The sequence below is a fragment of the Prionailurus bengalensis genome, chromosome B1 (assembly GCF_016509475.1).
Source record: "Prionailurus bengalensis isolate Pbe53 chromosome B1, Fcat_Pben_1.1_paternal_pri, whole genome shotgun sequence".
Classification (NCBI taxonomy): Eukaryota; Metazoa; Chordata; class Mammalia; order Carnivora; family Felidae; genus Prionailurus; species Prionailurus bengalensis.
The window spans coordinates 52714734-52733780 of NC_057344.1; the positions used below are offsets into that span (position 1 = coordinate 52714734).

The 19047-nt window shown below is 52.2% G+C and overlaps 1 protein-coding gene across 2 annotated transcripts in view; it reads left to right on the forward strand.

Annotated features, from left to right (window-relative positions):
• Window positions 1-18729, forward strand: part of BLK (BLK proto-oncogene, Src family tyrosine kinase) — a 79149-nt gene extending 60420 nt beyond the window's left edge. For both annotated transcript variants that reach the window (XM_043565235.1, XM_043565241.1), the window contains 11 exons: window positions 116-167; window positions 2251-2344; window positions 3287-3385; window positions 4683-4786; window positions 9778-9924; window positions 10374-10526; window positions 11370-11549; window positions 12725-12801; window positions 15614-15764; window positions 16978-17109; window positions 17836-18729. In XM_043565235.1, the coding sequence (XP_043421170.1) occupies window positions 116-167; window positions 2251-2344; window positions 3287-3385; window positions 4683-4786; window positions 9778-9924; window positions 10374-10526; window positions 11370-11549; window positions 12725-12801; window positions 15614-15764; window positions 16978-17109; window positions 17836-18041 (1395 nt within the window). In that variant the 3' untranslated portion in view covers window positions 18042-18729. The remainder of the gene's footprint in view (window positions 1-115; window positions 168-2250; window positions 2345-3286; window positions 3386-4682; window positions 4787-9777; window positions 9925-10373; window positions 10527-11369; window positions 11550-12724; window positions 12802-15613; window positions 15765-16977; window positions 17110-17835) is intronic.
• Window positions 18730-19047: the final 318 nt, after the last annotated feature.

Sequence of the window (19047 nt, forward strand, 5' to 3'; positions counted from 1 at the left end):
CAGCAGCACCCCTAAGACCACCCAGCTGCTGGGCCCAGCAGCCTTCCTGCCACACCAGGCCCTGCCCAGGCCTCGGGGGCTGAACTAATGCAGCGTTCCTGTGTCTCTACTCCAGGTCCTGTTTAACCACCTGGCTCCTTCACCTCCGGACATGCACCCAGACCAAGGTAAGAAGGGGTTGCTTTGGAAGCTGAGGTTCCACAAGCCATCTTCCCCTCCCGACCATGAGCAGTCAGCACAGGGGCCCAGTAGGGGGCCACTTCCTGGAAAGGACTGGGTGGGCCTTCTAGGGTCAGAAAGAAGGCTGAGGGTGGGGGTGTTGAGCCGGGCACAGCTCTGCCCCAGTCTTCACCTGCCCGTAGGGGCCTCTCCAGGAACCAAGCACCAGTTCCTGTATCTGAGCCTGGGTGGGTTTTCTTTTAAAAAGGACTTTACAGACTATAAATGGGACAAAAAGAAAAAGCATTACAGTAAATACAAATGGCATACAAACAAACCTAAGTTTTCAAAGATTCTAACTCCTAACCTCAAAGGGCGAGGGCCTATAATAGGTCTGCGTCTTCCCTCCTGCCCTCAGTCTATTCCGTGAATGGAAGCACCATCTTTTTTTTTTTCCTCCGAGAGATAGAGATAGAGATAGATGGATAGATAGATAGATGATAGATAGATAGATGATAGATAGATAGATAGATAGATGATAGATGATAGAGGCAGAGAGAGAGGGAGACACAGAATCTGAAGCAGACTCCAGGCTATGAGCTGTCGGCACAGAGCCCGACGCGGGGCTCGAACTCACAGACCTCAAGATCATGACCTGAGCCAAAGTCGGACGCTCAGCCAACTGAGCCACCCAGGCGTCCCATCACCATCTTTTTTCCCACTTTTTCCCCACTATTCAAGGCCACTGCTGACCTTCTGACCACTCACACCATCCTCCCTCACCCCCAGTCTCTACTTCCACTCTGATGGATAGGACAGTTGGGGGTCCCATAATGAGTGACCTTGGCCTTCCTGGGTCAGGGCTCTGGACCTTGGGAGCACTCACAGGATGTAGCTTCATTCAGAATCAGCTTACAGGCACTTACAACCCACTTCCACACGGCACCAAAAGCTCTGTCAGGGCCTCAGTCACTCATTCCCTCACACGGCACACACGGAGCAAATAGTAAGTACCCAGAGACTGGCCGGGTTCGAGTCCTGGAGAAACTGTAGAACTGAGTAAGACGTGCCTCCTCCTCTGAAAGAGCTCAGAGTCTGTCAAACTCATGAGCAAAATGCTAAACAGAGATTAGTTCTCCTACATGGTGTTCCTCATCCTATCCTACTGGGGATCATGATTAATTACCATGATTCACCATTAATTACCAGGGTTTACCCTTCACTTCCTGCCGGGAGCTTTATATCTCCAGTAAGGAAGCCCAGGGGGCAAAAAATAAATGAACTGCCTTTGGTGCAATAACTTGAATCTCAGGACTGGAGGGGGCCACTGTCATCTATTCCAACTGCCTCTTCCCACCATGGGGAGGTGATGAGCCCAATGTCACACCACCACACATTGGTGACAAAGCTGGGTGATCTACTCCCAGGTAAACGAGGTAGTCTCCAGCTGACCTTTTCCAGGCGGGTCTTGGCTCCCTGGAGCTTTGCAGAAAAGCCCTCCTCACTAGCAGTGGTCATTTGAACGTCCATTCCAGAAACCACTGGCAAGTTAGAGAGACTGCCTACCAAGAGCACTGGGACAGGGCGTTGGGCATGGTTATAGGTCAAGGTTACAGTGGCCATGTTCCAAGACCACTACCCTCTTTGGAAAAGAGGTGGGAAGGGGCAGGTGGGGAAGAGGAAGAATAGGGAAGCTCATGTTCTCTGAGGCAATAAGGAATCAGCCAACACTTGTTTCCAGACTTGGGACTGCAGCCATCAGACTCATGTGGCCAATCTCCCTAGATCTTTGGGTTGTCCTTTCCCTTAGACCGTACCCTGTTCAGGCCTTAAGGCTCCTATGTGGAGAGCAGAAGAGAAGCCAGGATGGGCCCTGAGGAGCAGCCCTTTCTTTGTTCCCAGCAGCAAGGTCAGGAAGTCAATCTGCCGGACAGGAATTGCCTGTGCTGCACCGGTGAGCAAGAAAGCTCACCACAGCCTCCCCTATGTCCCTGCCTCATCCTGACCCCTTAGCAGCCAGAGATGGCCCATTGCACCAACTTACCTGGTGGGTCCGGGCTGGGGTGCCCATCTCTTCCTTGTTCACTCTAGAGGAGCATTTCGTGGTGGCCCAGTATGACTACACCTCAGTGAATGACAGGGACCTGCAAATGCTGAAGGGGGAGAAGCTACAGATATTAAAGGAGTAAGTTTCTGGAAGGCGGTCCTGTGGTCAGAGGCCTCGGTGGCTCCCTGTCATGGCAGGACTCCCACCCCGCCGTCCACCTCCCCACCCACACCCACACCCTCCACGGCTGCGTCCAGAGGATCTTCTCCATTGCCCTGCCCCAGCCCAGTCACCCACTTTTTTTTTTTTTAACTTGACCCAATCGTCTTCCTTCTAGCTACCATTCCAAAGTCTGCCTCATGTGGTGGTTTCCATTCTCTATCCCCTGCTCCACTGCCAAAAGCCTACTCTTCCTTCAAAACCCACTGCTAACATCACCTCCTCCATGAGCCCTCTGACAGTGCTTGCCAGCTGCTCCACCACAGCTTTGTGTGTCTCCCTTGCTGGACAAGATCTCACACAGGATTCCACTCGTGAAATCAGCTTTATTTCCAGCTTCCTTCTCAGAAACTCCTCCAAAGCCGGTTCTCTCTCAAACATCTGGCTTGTCCTGTGGAGCCCTGGGGGTCTGCTTTTGTTCTTGAAGTTCTGCAATGGCCTTGAACCAAAAGCACGAAAACCCGGGCCTTCTGGGTCTACACTGCGGGGAGCCCGGCTCCTCCTCTGAGCAGCTCTCCTCCTGCTTTTGGCTTTCCCGTCCAGTCCCAACTCACTCACTAAATTCTTCCTCTGTCCCATTAATCCAGAGGAAGGTTACTCAGGGTAGACAGGGGCCCTCTGGGGTGGCCAGGCCGTGTGGACAAGCCGCACCATCTCCTTCCTCCCTGGGCCGGCCCGATGCTCGGCAAGTTAGCAACCCCTCCCTGAGCATCTTGCCCAGATTCCCTCTCACCAGCCCTCTGAATCCTCCGCCTCTGGGAGGAGATCCTGCTGGGGGGGGGGGGGAGGGCTGGGGGCTGCCCCCTAGGAGAGGCCCGCAGCAGCCACGATCTCATTTTTGTTTTTCCTCCTCCTCCGTAGAGTTGGAGACTGGTGGTTGGCCAGGTCTCTCATCACAGGAAGAGAAGGCTACGTGCCCAGCAACTTTGTGGCCCGAGTAGAGACCCTGGAGGTGGAAAAGTAGGTGGACCATCGGAAGGCCCTTCAAAAGCAGAGGCTTGCTTGCTGCTGCTGCTGCTGCTGCTGCTGCTGCTCTGGGGGTTGCTGGGCAGGGAGGGGGCCAAAAGGGGTGAAAAGAGAGCCTCTGTGAGCCCAGCATGGAGGGGACAGGAAAGGGAAAGGGAATTGGGATTGTTGGGGAAGACTTGTCCACCTTTCAAGATGACCCTCAGGTCATCTTGAGTGTCTGGTGTTGTCTGGTGTCTGGTGCTCAGGGAGCCACCCCGCCGTGCTGAGCACACTTTTCCCATCTGTGAAATGGGACCTTTCCTGGCCCCTTTCCCGGTCCATGGCCTCGCAAAGCTAACACCAAGGCACAGCGATCAGCACTTCTCCTCCAAAGCCTCCAGTGGGCAGGACTCAGGAGCTCAGACCTCAGGGGGGCTCACAGAGTGGTGACCTCATTCAAAATTGGGTTACAGAGGGCAGCACTCCCCAACGTCCTCATGACCTACTTCCACACGACACCAGGAAGGTCTACCTCAGCCAGTCAGGGTCTCAGTCATTCATTCCCTCGCACAGCACGCACTGAGCAAACAGTACCCACAGCCTGACTCTGCCCAAGGACTGAGAAAGCTGTAAAGGTGTGGGACCATGGGCACTTACTTCCACATTGACTGGTCCAGGCTTGAGAGGAACAAGGCAGGAATCTGTGCTCTGAGAGTCTCAGCACTTTGTCTAATTCAGAGACTTGACCTTGAGGAGGGTGTGCTTTTTAGAAAAAACGTTTTAAATGTTTATTTATTTTTAAGAGAGAGAGAGAAACAGAAAGCAAATGGGGGCGGGGCAGAGAGAGAGAGGGAGACACAGAATCTGAAGCAGGCTCCAGGCTCTGAGCTATCAGCACAGAGCCTGATGCGGGGCTCAAACCCACAAGCTGTGAAATCATGACCTGAGCCGAAGTCAGACGCTCAACTGGCTGAGCCACCCAGGTACCTCAGGGTGTCCTTTGAGGGATGGTGGTTGGCTGCATTTTCCCAGAATAGAATTAACAAAAGGCACCCCCCAAAATGTTCTCATTCCAAGAAAATAGTAAGTCTCCCCTGATGGGAAGTGAGAAGGAAAGAGAGGCACAGGGACCAAAGGGCATTTCATGAATCAAGATGTGAGGAGTGTTGTTAGTTCATGGTTAAGTCGAAAACAGGAGGACACTATTTTATTTCTCAGGGTGAGGCATACGGCTTAGTAGGGAGGTTTGGAAAAGAATATTCTGCGGAGCATGACCAGCTTCTGAGGTTTGTCTGCCTTCCTTTTTCAGGTGGTTCTTTAGATCAATTAGCCGGAAAGATGCTGAGAGGCAGCTTCTGGCTCCAATCAATAAGGCGGGCTCCTTTCTTATCAGAGAGAGTGAAACCAACAAAGGTAAGCATGGCGCCCAGCATGTCCTTCTTGTGTGGTCCCCGGGAACCCTGACCTGAGGCTATGTCTGGGAGGGAAGGATGGGAGGGAGACACCAGCCGGGAGAGCCCAGCAGCTTCCAGGCCTCTGGTCTCCCTTCCAGTTCGGGCCCCGCCTGGACAGCCCATCTAGTGCCTAGTAGTTGAGTGTGAGGCTTCAGGGCCAACAGGTGTCCCTTGGCCAGGCTGGAAATGTACAGGGTGCAGGTAGGAGGTGCAGTTGGAAAGCTGTCTCCACCCAGGGCCACTGCGCACCATCTTTGGCTCAGCGGGGGTGCTGAGGCTGGTGGGGTCTGAAGAAGGGGCACAACCCAGAGCCACATTTGGAATCAAAGGATTTGAGAGCTGAGACTCCTTAGAGATAATCTCAGCCAAAGGCTGTGACCTCAGACACCTCCAGGAGCTTGGAAGATAACATAAGTTTGCAGAATGGCCTGTGGCTGGAAATGAAGGAAGGGAGTGGCCATTGTGGAGAACTGGGAGCCCTCATGGATTCAAACCCGCTGACTGAGAGACACAATCCTGCCACCGTCCGCAGGCCACTGGGCTTTCTCGTTGTCTTTCATTTAATTTTCTCTCCTTCTTTCCATCTTAAAGCTCCTTTTGTTATAAAATATAGAACATATAAAAATTGCATAAATCATAGATGAGTCCATAATTATACATATAGAGTCGTAATAAGTAAATGCCTGTGCAACCACAAGAGAGAGAACATTCCAGACATCCATAGCCCCTCTCACTGCTCCACTTGTGCCCCTTCTGTATTCAACAACCCTCCCCCCGCCCCCCCCAGAGAGGTCACTGCTGTCTCAACCTTTGGGGAAATCCTTCCTCGGTTTTCCTTACGGTTTTACCATCCACGTTTCGTCTGTTCTTCAACTTTATGAGCGTGGAATAGTACTATTTTTGTGTGTGTGCGTCTTGTTCCTTGCACTTGGCATCGTGAGATTCGTTATTAATTTGCCAGGCTGCTATAACAAAGTACCAGAGGCTGGGGGGCTTAAACAACATAAATGTACTGTCTCACAGTGCTGGAGGCCAGAGGTCCAGGATCAAGATGTCAGCAGGACTGATTTCTTCCGAGGCCTCCCTCCTTGGCTTGTAGATGGTCCTCTTGTCCCTGTGTCCTCACCTGGTCTTTCCTCAGTCTGTGTCCTAATCTCTTCTTCTTATAAGGACACCAGTCATATTGGATTAGAATCCCCCAATGGCCTCGTAGTCACCCCTTTAAAGATCCCATCTCCAAATATAGTCACATTCTGAGTACTGGAGGTTAGGAGTTCAACATAAGAATTCGGGGGTGGGGGTGGGGGTGGGGGTGGGGTCACAATTTAGCCCATAACAGGTCCACTCATGTTGTTGAGTATGGCAGTAGTCTGTTCACTTTCACTGCTCTCCAGAATCCAGCATGTTAATATTCCATAAGCTATTCCTCCTTTCTAATGTTGGTAGACATGTGTTGTTTCCACTTTGGGGCTGTTGTGAACATGTTGCTCTGAACCTTAATATATATATGCTTCCTGGTACATGTCTGCCATCTTTGGGATGCTGAGCCAATACCCCCATTTGCAAGATGAGGAAAATGAGTCCCTAAGGGAGGAAGTGACTCACATGAGGCCTACAGTGAACAAGGCTCAGATCCCAACTCATCTAAGAGGCTTCAAAAACTCTAAAATGTGGGGCGCCTGAGTGGCTCAGTCGATTTAGCATCCGACTTTGGCTCAGGTCATGATCTCATGGTTTGTGAGTTTGAGCCCCACATTGGGCTCTGCTGTCACTGGAAAACCCCACTTCGGATTGTCTCTCTGACCTTTCCCCACACCCTCTCTCTCTCTCTTTCTCTCTCTGTCTCTCTTTCCCAAAAATGAGTAAACATTTAAAAGTTTTAAAAAGAAAAAACGGCTCTAAAATGTGTCAAGCTGGCCTAACCTGGGGTGATGGAAAGGAATTTCCCAAGATGTGTAAAGTAATCATTTGTTTATCAGGATACGGCACATAAGGACCTATGACGTCCTCGTGGCCAATTTTTAACTAGAGAGAAAGGAGGTGGTGACAGTGACATCAGAGGAGGGAGGCGAGAGAGGATGGCTGGATTGTTAGTGGATACCCTGTGGTTGGGCAATGAGAATAGACAGGTTTGGGTAGTAGGAGCCCCTCCACCCCCCATCCCCACCCCGGACTCATTCCTCAGCTCCATTCATGGCTTGAGGACTGCGGCGAGTGAAAGCACCAGAGCTGCAAAAGCTGGACAAAGAGAGATGCTCATTACACCCTGTGAGGCTCAGGGGCGATCCCTAGGCCTCCCAGCCCTTCAAAAGGTCAGGGCCGGGGTGCCTGGGGGGCTCAGTCTGTTAAGTGTCTGACTCTTGGTTTCAGCTCAGGTCATGATCTCATGCTTCTGTGAGTTTGAGCCCCACATCTGACTCCACGCTGATAGTGTGGAGCCTGCTTGGGATTCTATCTCCCCCCCTCTCTCTGCCTCTCTCTCTCTCTCTCTCAAAATAAATAAACAAACTTTAAAAAAAAGGGAGTCAGGGTCAGGTTGAGAAGAAGGAGGGGTGCATTGGTAAGTTGGGTGCTCTGTGCAGAATTTCTGGAAATGCACCAATGGATGCATTAAATTACACACACACACACACACACACACACTAAGATATTGCCACTATTCCATTTTAACAGCAAAGCACCTATGACCAAAAAACAATATGGAAATCACTGGAGATGACATAATGTTTTGTGGTTGTAGAATATTTCGAATTTATACAGAAGCAGAGAAAATAGTAAAATGGAAGCCTTGGTACCCAACACTCAGTTTCAACAAATGATCACTCAGCCAATCTTACTTCATGTATATCCCCACTCATCCCTATTATGTTGAAGCAAGTTCCAGAATCGTGTCATTTCACCCTGGAAATGATGTTTTAATCATTTCCTATTGCTAAGGTGCCCAGTGGAGAGAAAGGGACTCATGACCTCAGTACAGAGGAGGGGGTTCTCCAAAGGTAGGGGTATCCCCTCCTGTCCTTGTCCACACTAGTCTAAGCTGGAAATTGGCCAGATAGAGCTGGAGCTGAGGACCATCCCAGCATCACCACCCCCACACACGTACACACACACACACACACACACACACACGTGCACACATACTTCTCAGAACTCCAAAACAAGTGCATCTGAAAGCCACAGCCAGGGGATGCCAGACAAGGAAGGAATGCTGCCCTCAGAAACAAGGGAAGTGAATTCTAGCCTCTTGTGGCCTCCAGGACATCCCTTAACTTCTCAAGCCTCAGTTTATTCATATCTGTATGAGGACCAACTAGTTTCCCTGTCTGAAGGCAGGCAGTTCTGCCAGTGTTAAGAAATCTCAATCCCTGGGGGCACCTGGGTGGCTCAGTCGGTTGAGCATCCAATTCCTTATTTTGGATCAGGTCATGATCTCATGGTCGTGAGATCGAGCCCCGTGTCTGGCTCTGCACAGAGCATGGAGCCTACTTGGGAGTCCCTCTCTCCTTCTCTCTCTGCCCCTCCTCCACACGCAGGGCCCACACACTCTCTCTCTTTCTCTCTCTCAATAAATAAACTTAAAAAAAAAATCTCAATCTCTAAGAAGCTTGAACTGGAAGCTGATTGGATCTGGAGGTCCCCTTTAAGAAGAACACTGAGCTGTCAAAAGATACCAGGGGCAGGCTGTTGGATGAACCGGGGCAAGAGGGAGGCCCCAAATCACGAGCTTGGAGAGCAGTCCTATGTGGATGAAAGCAGGGTCTCCTTGGCTACTTATGATGCAGCCTACGCAGGGTGCAGCTGACAAAATGAGGAGAAAGACTCTTTTCCTTGCTAGAGTGATGCGAGGATAAATGAACTTACTAGAGCCACTCTCTCGTTTCTTAGATACTGGGGCACAGTTGCACTTACCAAGGGGCATGGGGGAGACCGTTTGCAGCACTTGGGCTGGGGCTGGTGTCATGGGCAGAGAATGGGCTTAGCAGCAGCAAGGTGTGCACACATCTTGCATCCTTTTGCAAGTAGGTGATGAGAGGTGTGATACCTAAGGGAGATGAGAGGGAAAGGGAGTTTGAGATGTAAACAGCACAGTGAAAAATCAAGGGTCCACACCGGAAAAAGAGGTGTCCGAGCCTGACACCTGGCGGGGCAGAGTGGTATTTCTTGCGGTAAACACGTCCTCAGGGAGGATCGGGAGCCCTGAAGCCTGCTGCTAACCAGCAGAGTGACCAGGAGCAAGCAGCATTCCCCTTCTTGGCCTCAGTTTCCTCATCTCCTGAATAAGAGTGGCAGGTGTGGTACCTGGAGAGCTGGACAGAGGCATTTTATAAAAACACCAAGTTTGTTAAAGGAAGTTTCTCCATTGGAAACTCTTGCTTCCTAAATTGTTCTTAACTTTTAGCACCTGCTACCCCTTGTACACGACAAAATGCATAGGTGTGTGTATAAATTTGTACAGAACTCCAGTAAATAGCTGCTTATGTTCTCCTCCACAAACATGAGTGCTTCAAGGTTGGGATTTGCTATTGCTTGTGGAGGTAAGGTCAGCCTTTTCAGCTAGAATGAACGAACGAATGAATCAATGAATCAATCAACCCCCTAGTCCCTCCAATAACTCTACATTTCTCAGTAGTCCATGGCAAAGTGTCCCTGAATGACCAGGGGCCCATGTGAGGGACATCGTGTTTGCTGGGAGAATATCCTGTCTGCTCCAGAGTTCTGTGATCCCATGACTGAATTTTAGGAAACTGGGGGAGGAATATCAAGGTCAGAGTTGGGTGGAGATGATAGTAAAGGTTTTTTGGAGGGTTGAGATTGAAGTGAAAGAAAAGGTAACTTATGGTGGAAGGGGAGCAGAATTTCCAGTGGCAGTGATATGAAGCCCAAATCCCAATCCTGATTTTCCCTCTGTATGCCTTACTTCTCATTCATGTATCTCTATTACCCGTCTAGGTGCCTTTTCTTTGACTGTGAAGGATGTGACCACCCAGGGGGAAGTGATCAAACACTACAAGATCCGCTCCCTGGATGAAGGGGGCTATTACATCTCCCCCCGCATCACCTTCCCCACTCTCCAGGCTTTGGTGCAACATTATTCTCGTAAGAGAAGAGGATGTGGTGGGGGTGGGGAGCAGAGGACCCCTTGTATCTATCACTAAGATCTCACCATCATGTGACTCACTGGTGCCATCTTGGGGGTGGGGGGGTGGATTATCCCAAGGCTGGACAAATGTCAACATAATGACTCAAAGTCTATGTCCTTAATTCCCTCTCCTGGCTCAGCATGTGACCACTTGGAGAATAACAAGTATTTTCAGTCTTAGAGAGAGCAGGTTAATGATAGCATGCCTCACTTTATACAAAATGAATGCAAATAGCTGAGTGTGTGTGTAGTATGTGTGTGCCCGTGCACATGTGTACTTGGAAATGGGAGTATAGTTGGCAAAAATGAGAGGGGGACACAGCTGGGAAGGACATGGTCCCCAAGGGAGACATGTGATCTGGCTGCTCTGGTAACCTCCAGCCCCATCTCTTCTTCCCTAATGCAGAGAAAGGGGATGGCTTATGCCAGAGACTCACCCAACCCTGTGTCAGCCTGGCTTCCCAAGACCTGTGGGTCCAAGATGAATGGGAAATCCCCCGGCAGTCTCTCAAGCTGGTCAGGAAACTCGGGTCTGGGCAATTTGGCGAAGTCTGGATGGGTGAGTATGTGGCAGCCAGAAGCCTCTCTCTCCCTGCCCTGTGTCCCGAAGCACAGAAGGCTCAAGATACGCACAGTTCATCATGCTTCCCCAAAACATTTGTTCGGGAGAGGGACAGAGGCCATGATACCCATTTTACAGATGAGATAATGAATGGCAGGCTAAGACATTGAAGTCACTTGCCCTCAGGACACTGTGGTGATGCAGCAGGAATAGAATCCAGCTCTCCCAAAACCTTGGTTGGTTCCCTCACTCACTCTTCACTGCCCAGGGCTAGCTTGCAATTGACAGGTGTGTGAACTTGAACATAAGGCTATCTCCTCTTAGCTTTGGTTTGCCAGACAGAAATGACCTGTTAAACATAGTAAGCAGTGAACCAGGAGCTCCAGGGGTCTGATAATAGACGAAGCCACTGCTTGTGGCTGTGTGACTCTGGCCAAGTCACTTAACTTTCAGGTTCCTGTGTGTATAGTTGATGATCACTCCCCTGTTCACCATGGGCACTATCAGACTATAAAAAGTGTTTTATTTTATCCCTCGGGGCAAAGGTAAAACGGTCCCCTCCCAGGCAGGGTAAGTTCTTGAGGTTAACTGCCTGAGGTTCCAGTTGAGCTCGAGAGGCTGAGACAGGCTGGCATCCTGTCAAATAAGCCAGCTCACCTTTCGAAGCTGTACATTCCAGCCCACGGCTTCTTCCTAGGGGGGCAGCTCTGGCCTCAGTCCTGCACCTGTAGAATGAGGAGGGATCCTGGAAACTTATGTACATTTTGGTTAAGGGATCGCCTTCCACAGCCTCTGGGTCTTCTGAATGGCTTCTTTATTCTCTCCCCTACCCGCTCTCAGGTTATTACCAAAACACCGTGAAAGTGGCCATCAAGACTCTAAAGGAGGGGACCATGTCTCCGGAGGCCTTTCTGGGTGAGGCCAACCTGATGAAAACTCTTCAGCATGAGAGGCTTGTTCGTCTCTACGCCGTGGTCACCAAGGAACCCATCTACATCGTGACCGAGTACATGGCCAGAGGTGGTGCCCTGCATGGGGCTGCATCCCTCAGACAGGGGTGGGGAGGGGCGGACAGGGGTGAGGCTGGTGTGCCACAGTGGGTCTGCCGGCAAGGGATCTCCATGGGGGATCACTCGGCCACGGGCCGGAGCAATTAGCCAACGTCCACTCTGTTCCGTGTGCCTGGGGAGCAGGAGGGCAGATGATCAGAGACAAGATGGGGCAGTGGTTCTTACAGAGCTGTGTCCTCCATTCAGGAGCACTTCAACCCACACTTTTGGAGGGCATCTTCTGTGCCCAGCACTGTTTGATGCCCACTCGGGAGGACGCAGCATCGCAAAGAGTAGCGAGCCGGGCATCCAGACATGGGTTCTGGTCCCAGTTCTGCCACTTACTAGGCGAGGGACCTTTGACAACCATATGAGCATTTGACATGGATGAAAAGAGAAATTGGTCCAGCTGGCCATTGAGGTCCATGGTGGGGTCAAGATTTCATAGGTCAGTGGGCCAGGGGTCGGGCCTCAGCCTGTGACCTCCTTCCTACCCTTCCTGTGATCCCGATTGCCCATTGCTTCCTATAGGATCCTAAGGTGCCATGATAACACAGTTCCTTAGAAATCGTCGTGAAGGGGACCCCACATTGAGCTGGGAGTACGATGGCTCCCCTGCTCACCTCTCAGCCCCACCTCAGGTGACCATCCCTCCCAGCTCTTAGATGCCAAAGAGGAGCTGCATTGGTCTCCTGCACCAAACCCCAGGGACAGGTCTCTCTATTCGCATTTTCTTGCCCCCTTGGTCCTCGGAGGCAGAATCTCTGCCAACAAAGGATGAAGGGGGCAAGGAGACACTTTGGAAAGTCACGTGAGGAGGAAGCACTGAACTTACAGTCAAAGAGCAGGTTCCATGCCTGGTTCCCTGGCTGGGTGATCCCGAACCTGGATGAAACCCAACCTCCTCTGAGCAGCTGGGAATACATTTGCTGCCCCCTGGGGTGTTATGAGGACTGTGGGTAGAATTTCTGTAAAGCAGAAATCACTCTGCAACGATGGGTGGGTTTCTTTTGATGTACTAGAGATCTGACAGGGCGCCCCGTACTTCCTGACACCAGGTGGGGAGCATTCCATGCTTGGGAGAGGCTGGCACAGCCAGGTTTGGATCATTTTGCAGAAGGGCAGATGCCACATCTCTTTCCGTAGGATGCTTACTGGATTTCCTGAAGACAGATGAAGGTAGCCGACTGTCCCTCCCGAGACTGATCGACATGTCAGCCCAGGTTTGTGAGCTACCGAGGGCAGTGGCCCCCGAGAGTCGTGATGCCCAAAAGACCCAGGACCCAAGGCCCTCTCCTCTGTGCCCTATGGCTTAACAAAGTCAGCTATTTAGAGGTTGTATCCACTAAATTTAAGTTGGGCTGTGAAGGACAGAAAACCCAAAGCAATAATGGTTTACATGCATAAACATCCAGAGGTGGGCAGTCTGGGGCAGGTAGGTGGGTCCGCCCCTCAAAGCCACATGATTCTTCCACCTGCTGGGTACTTAGCATATGTCATCTTATTGTCCAAGACGGCTGTTCACACTTCATCATCTTGTCCTCTCCTCGGCAGGCAGGAAGAAGTAAGGGGGAAGAAAGTCCACCATGTTCCCTGTAGAGACGTGTCCCTGAAGTCACCTACTATACTTGCTTTAACACCCTCCTCTTCCCCCCCCCCCAACCATGTCACCTGGCCACACCTAGGCTTCAAGGGAGCTTGGGAAATGTAGTCTCTACTCTGGGCAGCCAGGATGGGATGAGGTGAGTCCTATTACTAGAGAGGGAGAATGGATGGTGTGGGAAGCCCATCCATTCACATGAATCCCATTTAACACTGTAGGCAGATGTTTTGCTGTTACCTCACTTCTTCCTCTGATGGTGCCCAGAAATGCCTTCTACAGCAGGTGAATCACAATCCAGACTTCATGAAGTGAAGAGTAAAATGGAGAGGAGGCATCTTTCCTCCCCGAGGATTCCTCAGTTAGCTGAGGGTTCTAACTGGCAGGAAAACACACCTGGTGGCCCTGAGTGTGTATGTCTGTTAAAACTGGGACCCTCAGCAGAAAAGTTCTGGTCTGTGGTCAGCCTGTGAGACACATAAACACACACACACACACATCCAGCTACAGAGAGGAAACCTCCCCCTTACCCCACACCGCCCCATCTCCACCTTATCTGGTATTATCTGCTGTTAGTATCAGTTCAGGAACTGATGTCACGATGCCCTTTTTCCACTGAGGTAAGCACAGATGGGTTTGAGCAGGCTGGTGAGTGGTCTCGGAAAATTCACACTGCTAACCAGTTTCAAACAACATAACAGTGATAAACCTGTCCACCCCCTTTACTTTCTTTCTTTTCCTTTTCTCACTCTCCTCTGTCTCTTTCTCAATCCCTGGAGAAATCTTGGATCACTAAGGGATTAAGGACATGAAAAGCCACCTGCATTTAGACCTAGATGTGGCCAAGAATCTAAGGGTTAGGAAACCAGAAAATCAGAACCTTCCAGGTAAACGGCTTCTAACCACATTCTCATCATGCTAGCGCCTCACCATGCATGCGTGCACACACACACTACCCTTCTGGGCATTCCTTTTCTTGCTTTGCAGGATGTAATGCAAACCTCCCCTACAACCACCACCCACATGCCCTACTTGGCAGAGTCACCAAGGTCCCAAATGTGCTGTCACACCTGTGAGCTCAGGCTCCCCCTCTGCTCAGAATGCCTGGGCAGAACCCTGGCATTCTCCTGATCAGTGGCAAACTCATCTGGCAAACTCCTGATCGGTGTTCAAGACTTAAGCTAAATTAAATTAAATTTCCCTGGACGGGAAAGTGGCACAGAGCACTTGGTGCACACGTTTCTGTTGGCATTGAGCGCCGTATAGTCTTCTCCTCGAAAGCACATCTGGGTCCTTCTCAACCTTTTTAAAAAAAATCATTTCTGGTACTGCTGAATACATATTTGTTAATGGGATGAGTACCAGTAAATGCTGTCTAGATACCAAGCATTTGGTATTCAGCTTCAGAGCCCCCCGGCCAGAACCATACCAATATATGTATATTGATGGAATGATTTAGCAAAAGAATAAATAAGTGAATGGCTTCACGAATAAACCAATGCAAACAGACACATAGGGAGAAGTGGGATAAATTCCAGTGCTGGCTTCCTGGCGATAGCAGGTCTGAGGAGGGAAACCGGCATTCTAGTCTCAGTGTCTTCATCTGTCAACTGGGAGCACAGTGGATAAAACCCGAATGAGTGTCCTCCACTAAAAGACACAAGAGCAACTCAAGCAGCTAGTCCTGGCCCAGAGCTGGCGATCGGGAACAGAAACAGAAACTGCCTGGGTGCCACTGGGATTCTGTGTATGCTCTGAGTGCCTGCCTCGGGCGGTGCTGGGTTAGGGCCTTGGCCACCTAATGCTCACCTCAACTCCGTACCCTGGAGCCCCCTTCACTCAATTCTTAGTCAGGACAGTGACCCCTCAGAGAGCTTAAGCAACCTTCCGGGGGTGGAGGTCAAGGACTCCAATCCAGGGCTCGCCGCTCCAGGAACAGGGAGTCCAGTGTGGCAAGGAGATGAGACCCTTTCTTTCCCTCCTTCCCTGTCCTCTTCCCCTGCCCCCTGAGAGACCTTCATTTTCTCCTGCTTTCATTCTGCTATCTTCCTCCCCTGCAGACACTTGCAAGGAGAGAGAAGTGGGTGGGGGTTCAGGTCTCTCTGGCTCTGACACCAGCAGATATGCCTTGCTGGGCTTTTAGGCGGCTGGAGTTCTTGGCTTGTCTAACGGAGGAGTGGTTGAAGCCATTTTCCCTCTCCACTCAGGGAGCTGCTCCTTCCCCAGCAGCAGAACTGCCCTCTATGCACCTACCAACAAGCCCGACACACACTCCCAAGCGTTCCTGCCCCTTCCAGGCTGTGAGAGGATGAAGGCTGGCCTTCCAGACAGGGTCCTTCCTCTGCTGACAGGGGCTATGCAGGGGACGCTGGGTGGGCTCCATCCTTGCACGGAGGTCCCTCTGCTGTCTTTCACTGTGTGACCTGTTTCCTCAGATTGCCGAAGGAATGGCGTATATCGAGCAAATGAATTCAATCCACCGCGACCTGAGGGCGGCCAACATCCTGGTGTCTGAGTCCCTGTGCTGCAAAATCGCTGACTTTGGCCTGGCCCGCATCATTGACAGTGAATACACTGTCCAAGAAGGTGAGGAGATCCCCCATCTACAGGGAGACCTTGGGCCTTACTTTCCCCACCTCCCTAAACCCCCTTGGACTTCTCCTCGTTGCTACAGGGCAGAGCCTTGTGTGAAGAGATCTGAGAAGCTTTGTGGTTTTCACAGTTCTGGCCTTACACCCACCTAGATCAGCGTTTCCCTAGAGGCGCTCTGCAGGGCACTATGAGGAATGGTTTGGGGTCAAGTAGGTTTGGAGATGCTGCATGGTCCATCCAGGCCTCCTTCAGAGATTCTTGATGCACACCAACATACGAAAGGCCCTGAGAAGTCTTGCAGCAAAGGAACGGCGTACGTGGGCTTCGCCTGGTCACTCCCAAACGAATTGGAGCCCGAGATACTTTTTCCATCAATGCCCCACAGAACTAGCTTTTCGCAGAACACACTTTGGAAAACACTTTTCTGAAGCATGAGAAGCAAACGCTTATAGCTGAATTAGGGTTCCCACAGAGCACTCTGCTTTTGTTCCTTAGTATACCCGAGGTGGGGCTTCTCTTCCCAAGGGGACTTGAAACGGCCCAATACATCGATCAAGTAAGCTGGCAAGCAAGCAATATTAGCTGAGCATGTTAATCAGTTGGCACGGGAGAAGGATCAATAGGGCTCGTCAGCTGAGGAAGCTTCAAGCTGGCTGGAGAGACCAAGAAAGCGAGGCGAGGTAAGGGGAAATCCAGTGCCGAGCTGTGCAGTTTACTCTGAATGCTGACCAGGGCTGCAGCCGTCCACAGGGCTTCCTGGGACAGCAGGATTGGAATCCCCTCCTCCCTGTGACCCTAGGTGGGACATGAGTCATCCGTCATCGTTTCCATTAGGCAGGAAGGGATTAACTGAGGCAGGGATGAGTTAAGGGGATTTGCCCAAGCCGTGATTCCTGTTGTTAAACACATGAGGCGGAGAGTGACTCTTCTGTCCCAGGTGGAAACACATGTTGGTGGCCCTCTGAAGCCCACTGGGCAATGACCCAATCGGGGTGATGGAGGTGGCATTTGTGTCACGTTGTCCTTCTGTGCTATGGAGCCCCAGTAGTGTCTGCACGTGCCTGGCCATGTGTCCTAGTGGGGCTTAGTGGCTCTCTGGGAGCATCTCCATTGCATACAGTGGTCCAAGCCCTGCCAAGGGGAGGGAGCAGGTGCATAGGGACAGTCAGCCATGGCCTCACAAAGCTGTTCATGGCTTTTCTCACAGGCGCCAAGTTCCCCATCAAGTGGACTGCCCCAGAGGCCATCCATTTCGGGGTGTTCACCATCAAAGCAGACGTGTGGTCATTTGGAATCCTCCTGATGGAAATCGTCACTTACGGGCGTGTACCCTACCCAGGTAGGTGGCTTCACCCTGTAGGGACTAGGTGGGCTCCCTGCTGTCCTGAAATGGCTGTGATGACAGATATCCCATGCTTAGTGCCTGGGGCTGCCCACACACGTGCCAGAATGGAGTCCCCGCAGTCGGAACAGAGATCCACGCATGTCACTCTGGGGATGGAGGTTCCGCCTCCTTCCTCAACGTTGCTTCTGGCAACGGGGCCGCATGCCCTTCGGTCAGCAGAGGTCAGTGAGCCTCCGAACCCTGGAAGTAAGGACAGGTCAGGGTCTGAACTCAAGTTTACCGTGAATTGGTTTGTTCTCCGTTGGGGGCGGGTCGTCTCCCCCTTGGCCTTCCACCTTGGGTGGATTCCCCAAAGCCCTCTCCTGACTGTGAAATCTCCCAGTCTCCCTGTCCCATGTCTGGAGCGCGTGGGCAGCTTAGCCGCCTGCCGAAGAGCCGTGTCCCTGGGCGGGCTGGTGCGCCATCATGAAGCGCCTTCCCAGTGAGTGATGGGCTTGGGCCGCGGCCGGGAAGTCCCAGCTAAGCAAGGCAGGGTTCCCCACCCGGAGGACCGGCCCTACAGCCTCCTCTCCAGCTGTCCTCCAAGCGATGGAAAGTGAATAGAGGGATGTTTAGGGGTGGCACTAGCCAGACAGCCAGGTGACCTGCCAGGGAGGGGACGCCGGTCTGTGCGCCTCACCTCGGCCCCGCCCTCAGCCTCGCTCTCCATCCCCTCCGCAGGAATGAGCAACCCCGAGGTCATCCGCTGCCTGGAGCGCGGCTACCGCATGCCGCGCCCCGACACGTGCCCGCCACAGCTGTACCACGGTGTCATCACCGAGTGCTGGCGGAGCCGGCCGGAGGAGCGGCCCACCTTCGAGTTCCTGCAGTCGGTGCTCGAGGACTTCCACACCGCCACCGAAGGGCAGTACGAGCTCCAGCCCTAGGCCCGGCTCGAGGACACGGGTCTGGCCAGCGGCGGAAGGGCCCGGAGACGGCTCGCGCCCCCCGCCCAACCTGTAGAAGTGACGAGGCGTGTTCACCTCGAGGCTCTTACCCCAGCCCCAGGCCGACTGGAAGGGCAGGGAGGAATTGATAGTCCCGTTTCTAGATGAGGGAAGGAGAGAGAGAGGCAGCCTCACAGGTGGGTCACGCAACATGGAGTCCGGAGATCCCATCGCAGTCCCACCCTTCTTGGGCTGTGTGACCTTGGGCAAGTTATTTAGCCTCTCTGTGCCTCCACTGTTTCGTTTGTACAGTGGGGGAGAACCATAATAGTACCTACCTCCTTATGTTCCTCAAGAGGATTACATTAGTTAACCCCAGTAAGATGTTCAGAATAGCGCCTGGCACACTCCTGGCACACCGTTAAGTGTTTGGCATCGTTGTAAGACTCCCCTGTGCTGGCGCCCAAAGCGAGAAGTCCGCGGCAAGTGGCTAGGAATCGCGCTGCTCCCACCTGTGCGGACCGCGCCCTGGCGCGGCTCCCTCTCTACTACCCCAGAAGCAGGACTGGGTCCCCCGAGATGTCCGCTCCGAGAAGTGTCCACCTGCTTCGGCTCTGGGCAGGTAGCTCTGACCTAGACTGCACTCCAGCACTTTGGGACTCTTCTGTAATAAAGTCACAAGATCTGACCTTTGCCGTGTCGTTACTGGTGACAAGCCTGGACATCGCTACATGACGTAGGTGTTTTGCATGAGTGGCGCAGCAAGGGACTCGCTGTTGGCCCTGGGTTTCCGGTGGAGCTCCCAGCTCCAAGGACAGCACCGAAGAAGACTCCACGGTCATTGCCTTTAGGGGAGACTTGAGCAGGGCCAGCAGGTGGCGCCCTCACCTCAGCAATCCTGGCCTCCGGGATGCTTTGCTCCGACAGCGGTAGCTACAAGGGGGCTGGGTGCACGCAGAGAGAGGAGGGAGCTCCCCAGGCTCCAGTCTCGGGACCAGGCGCATTA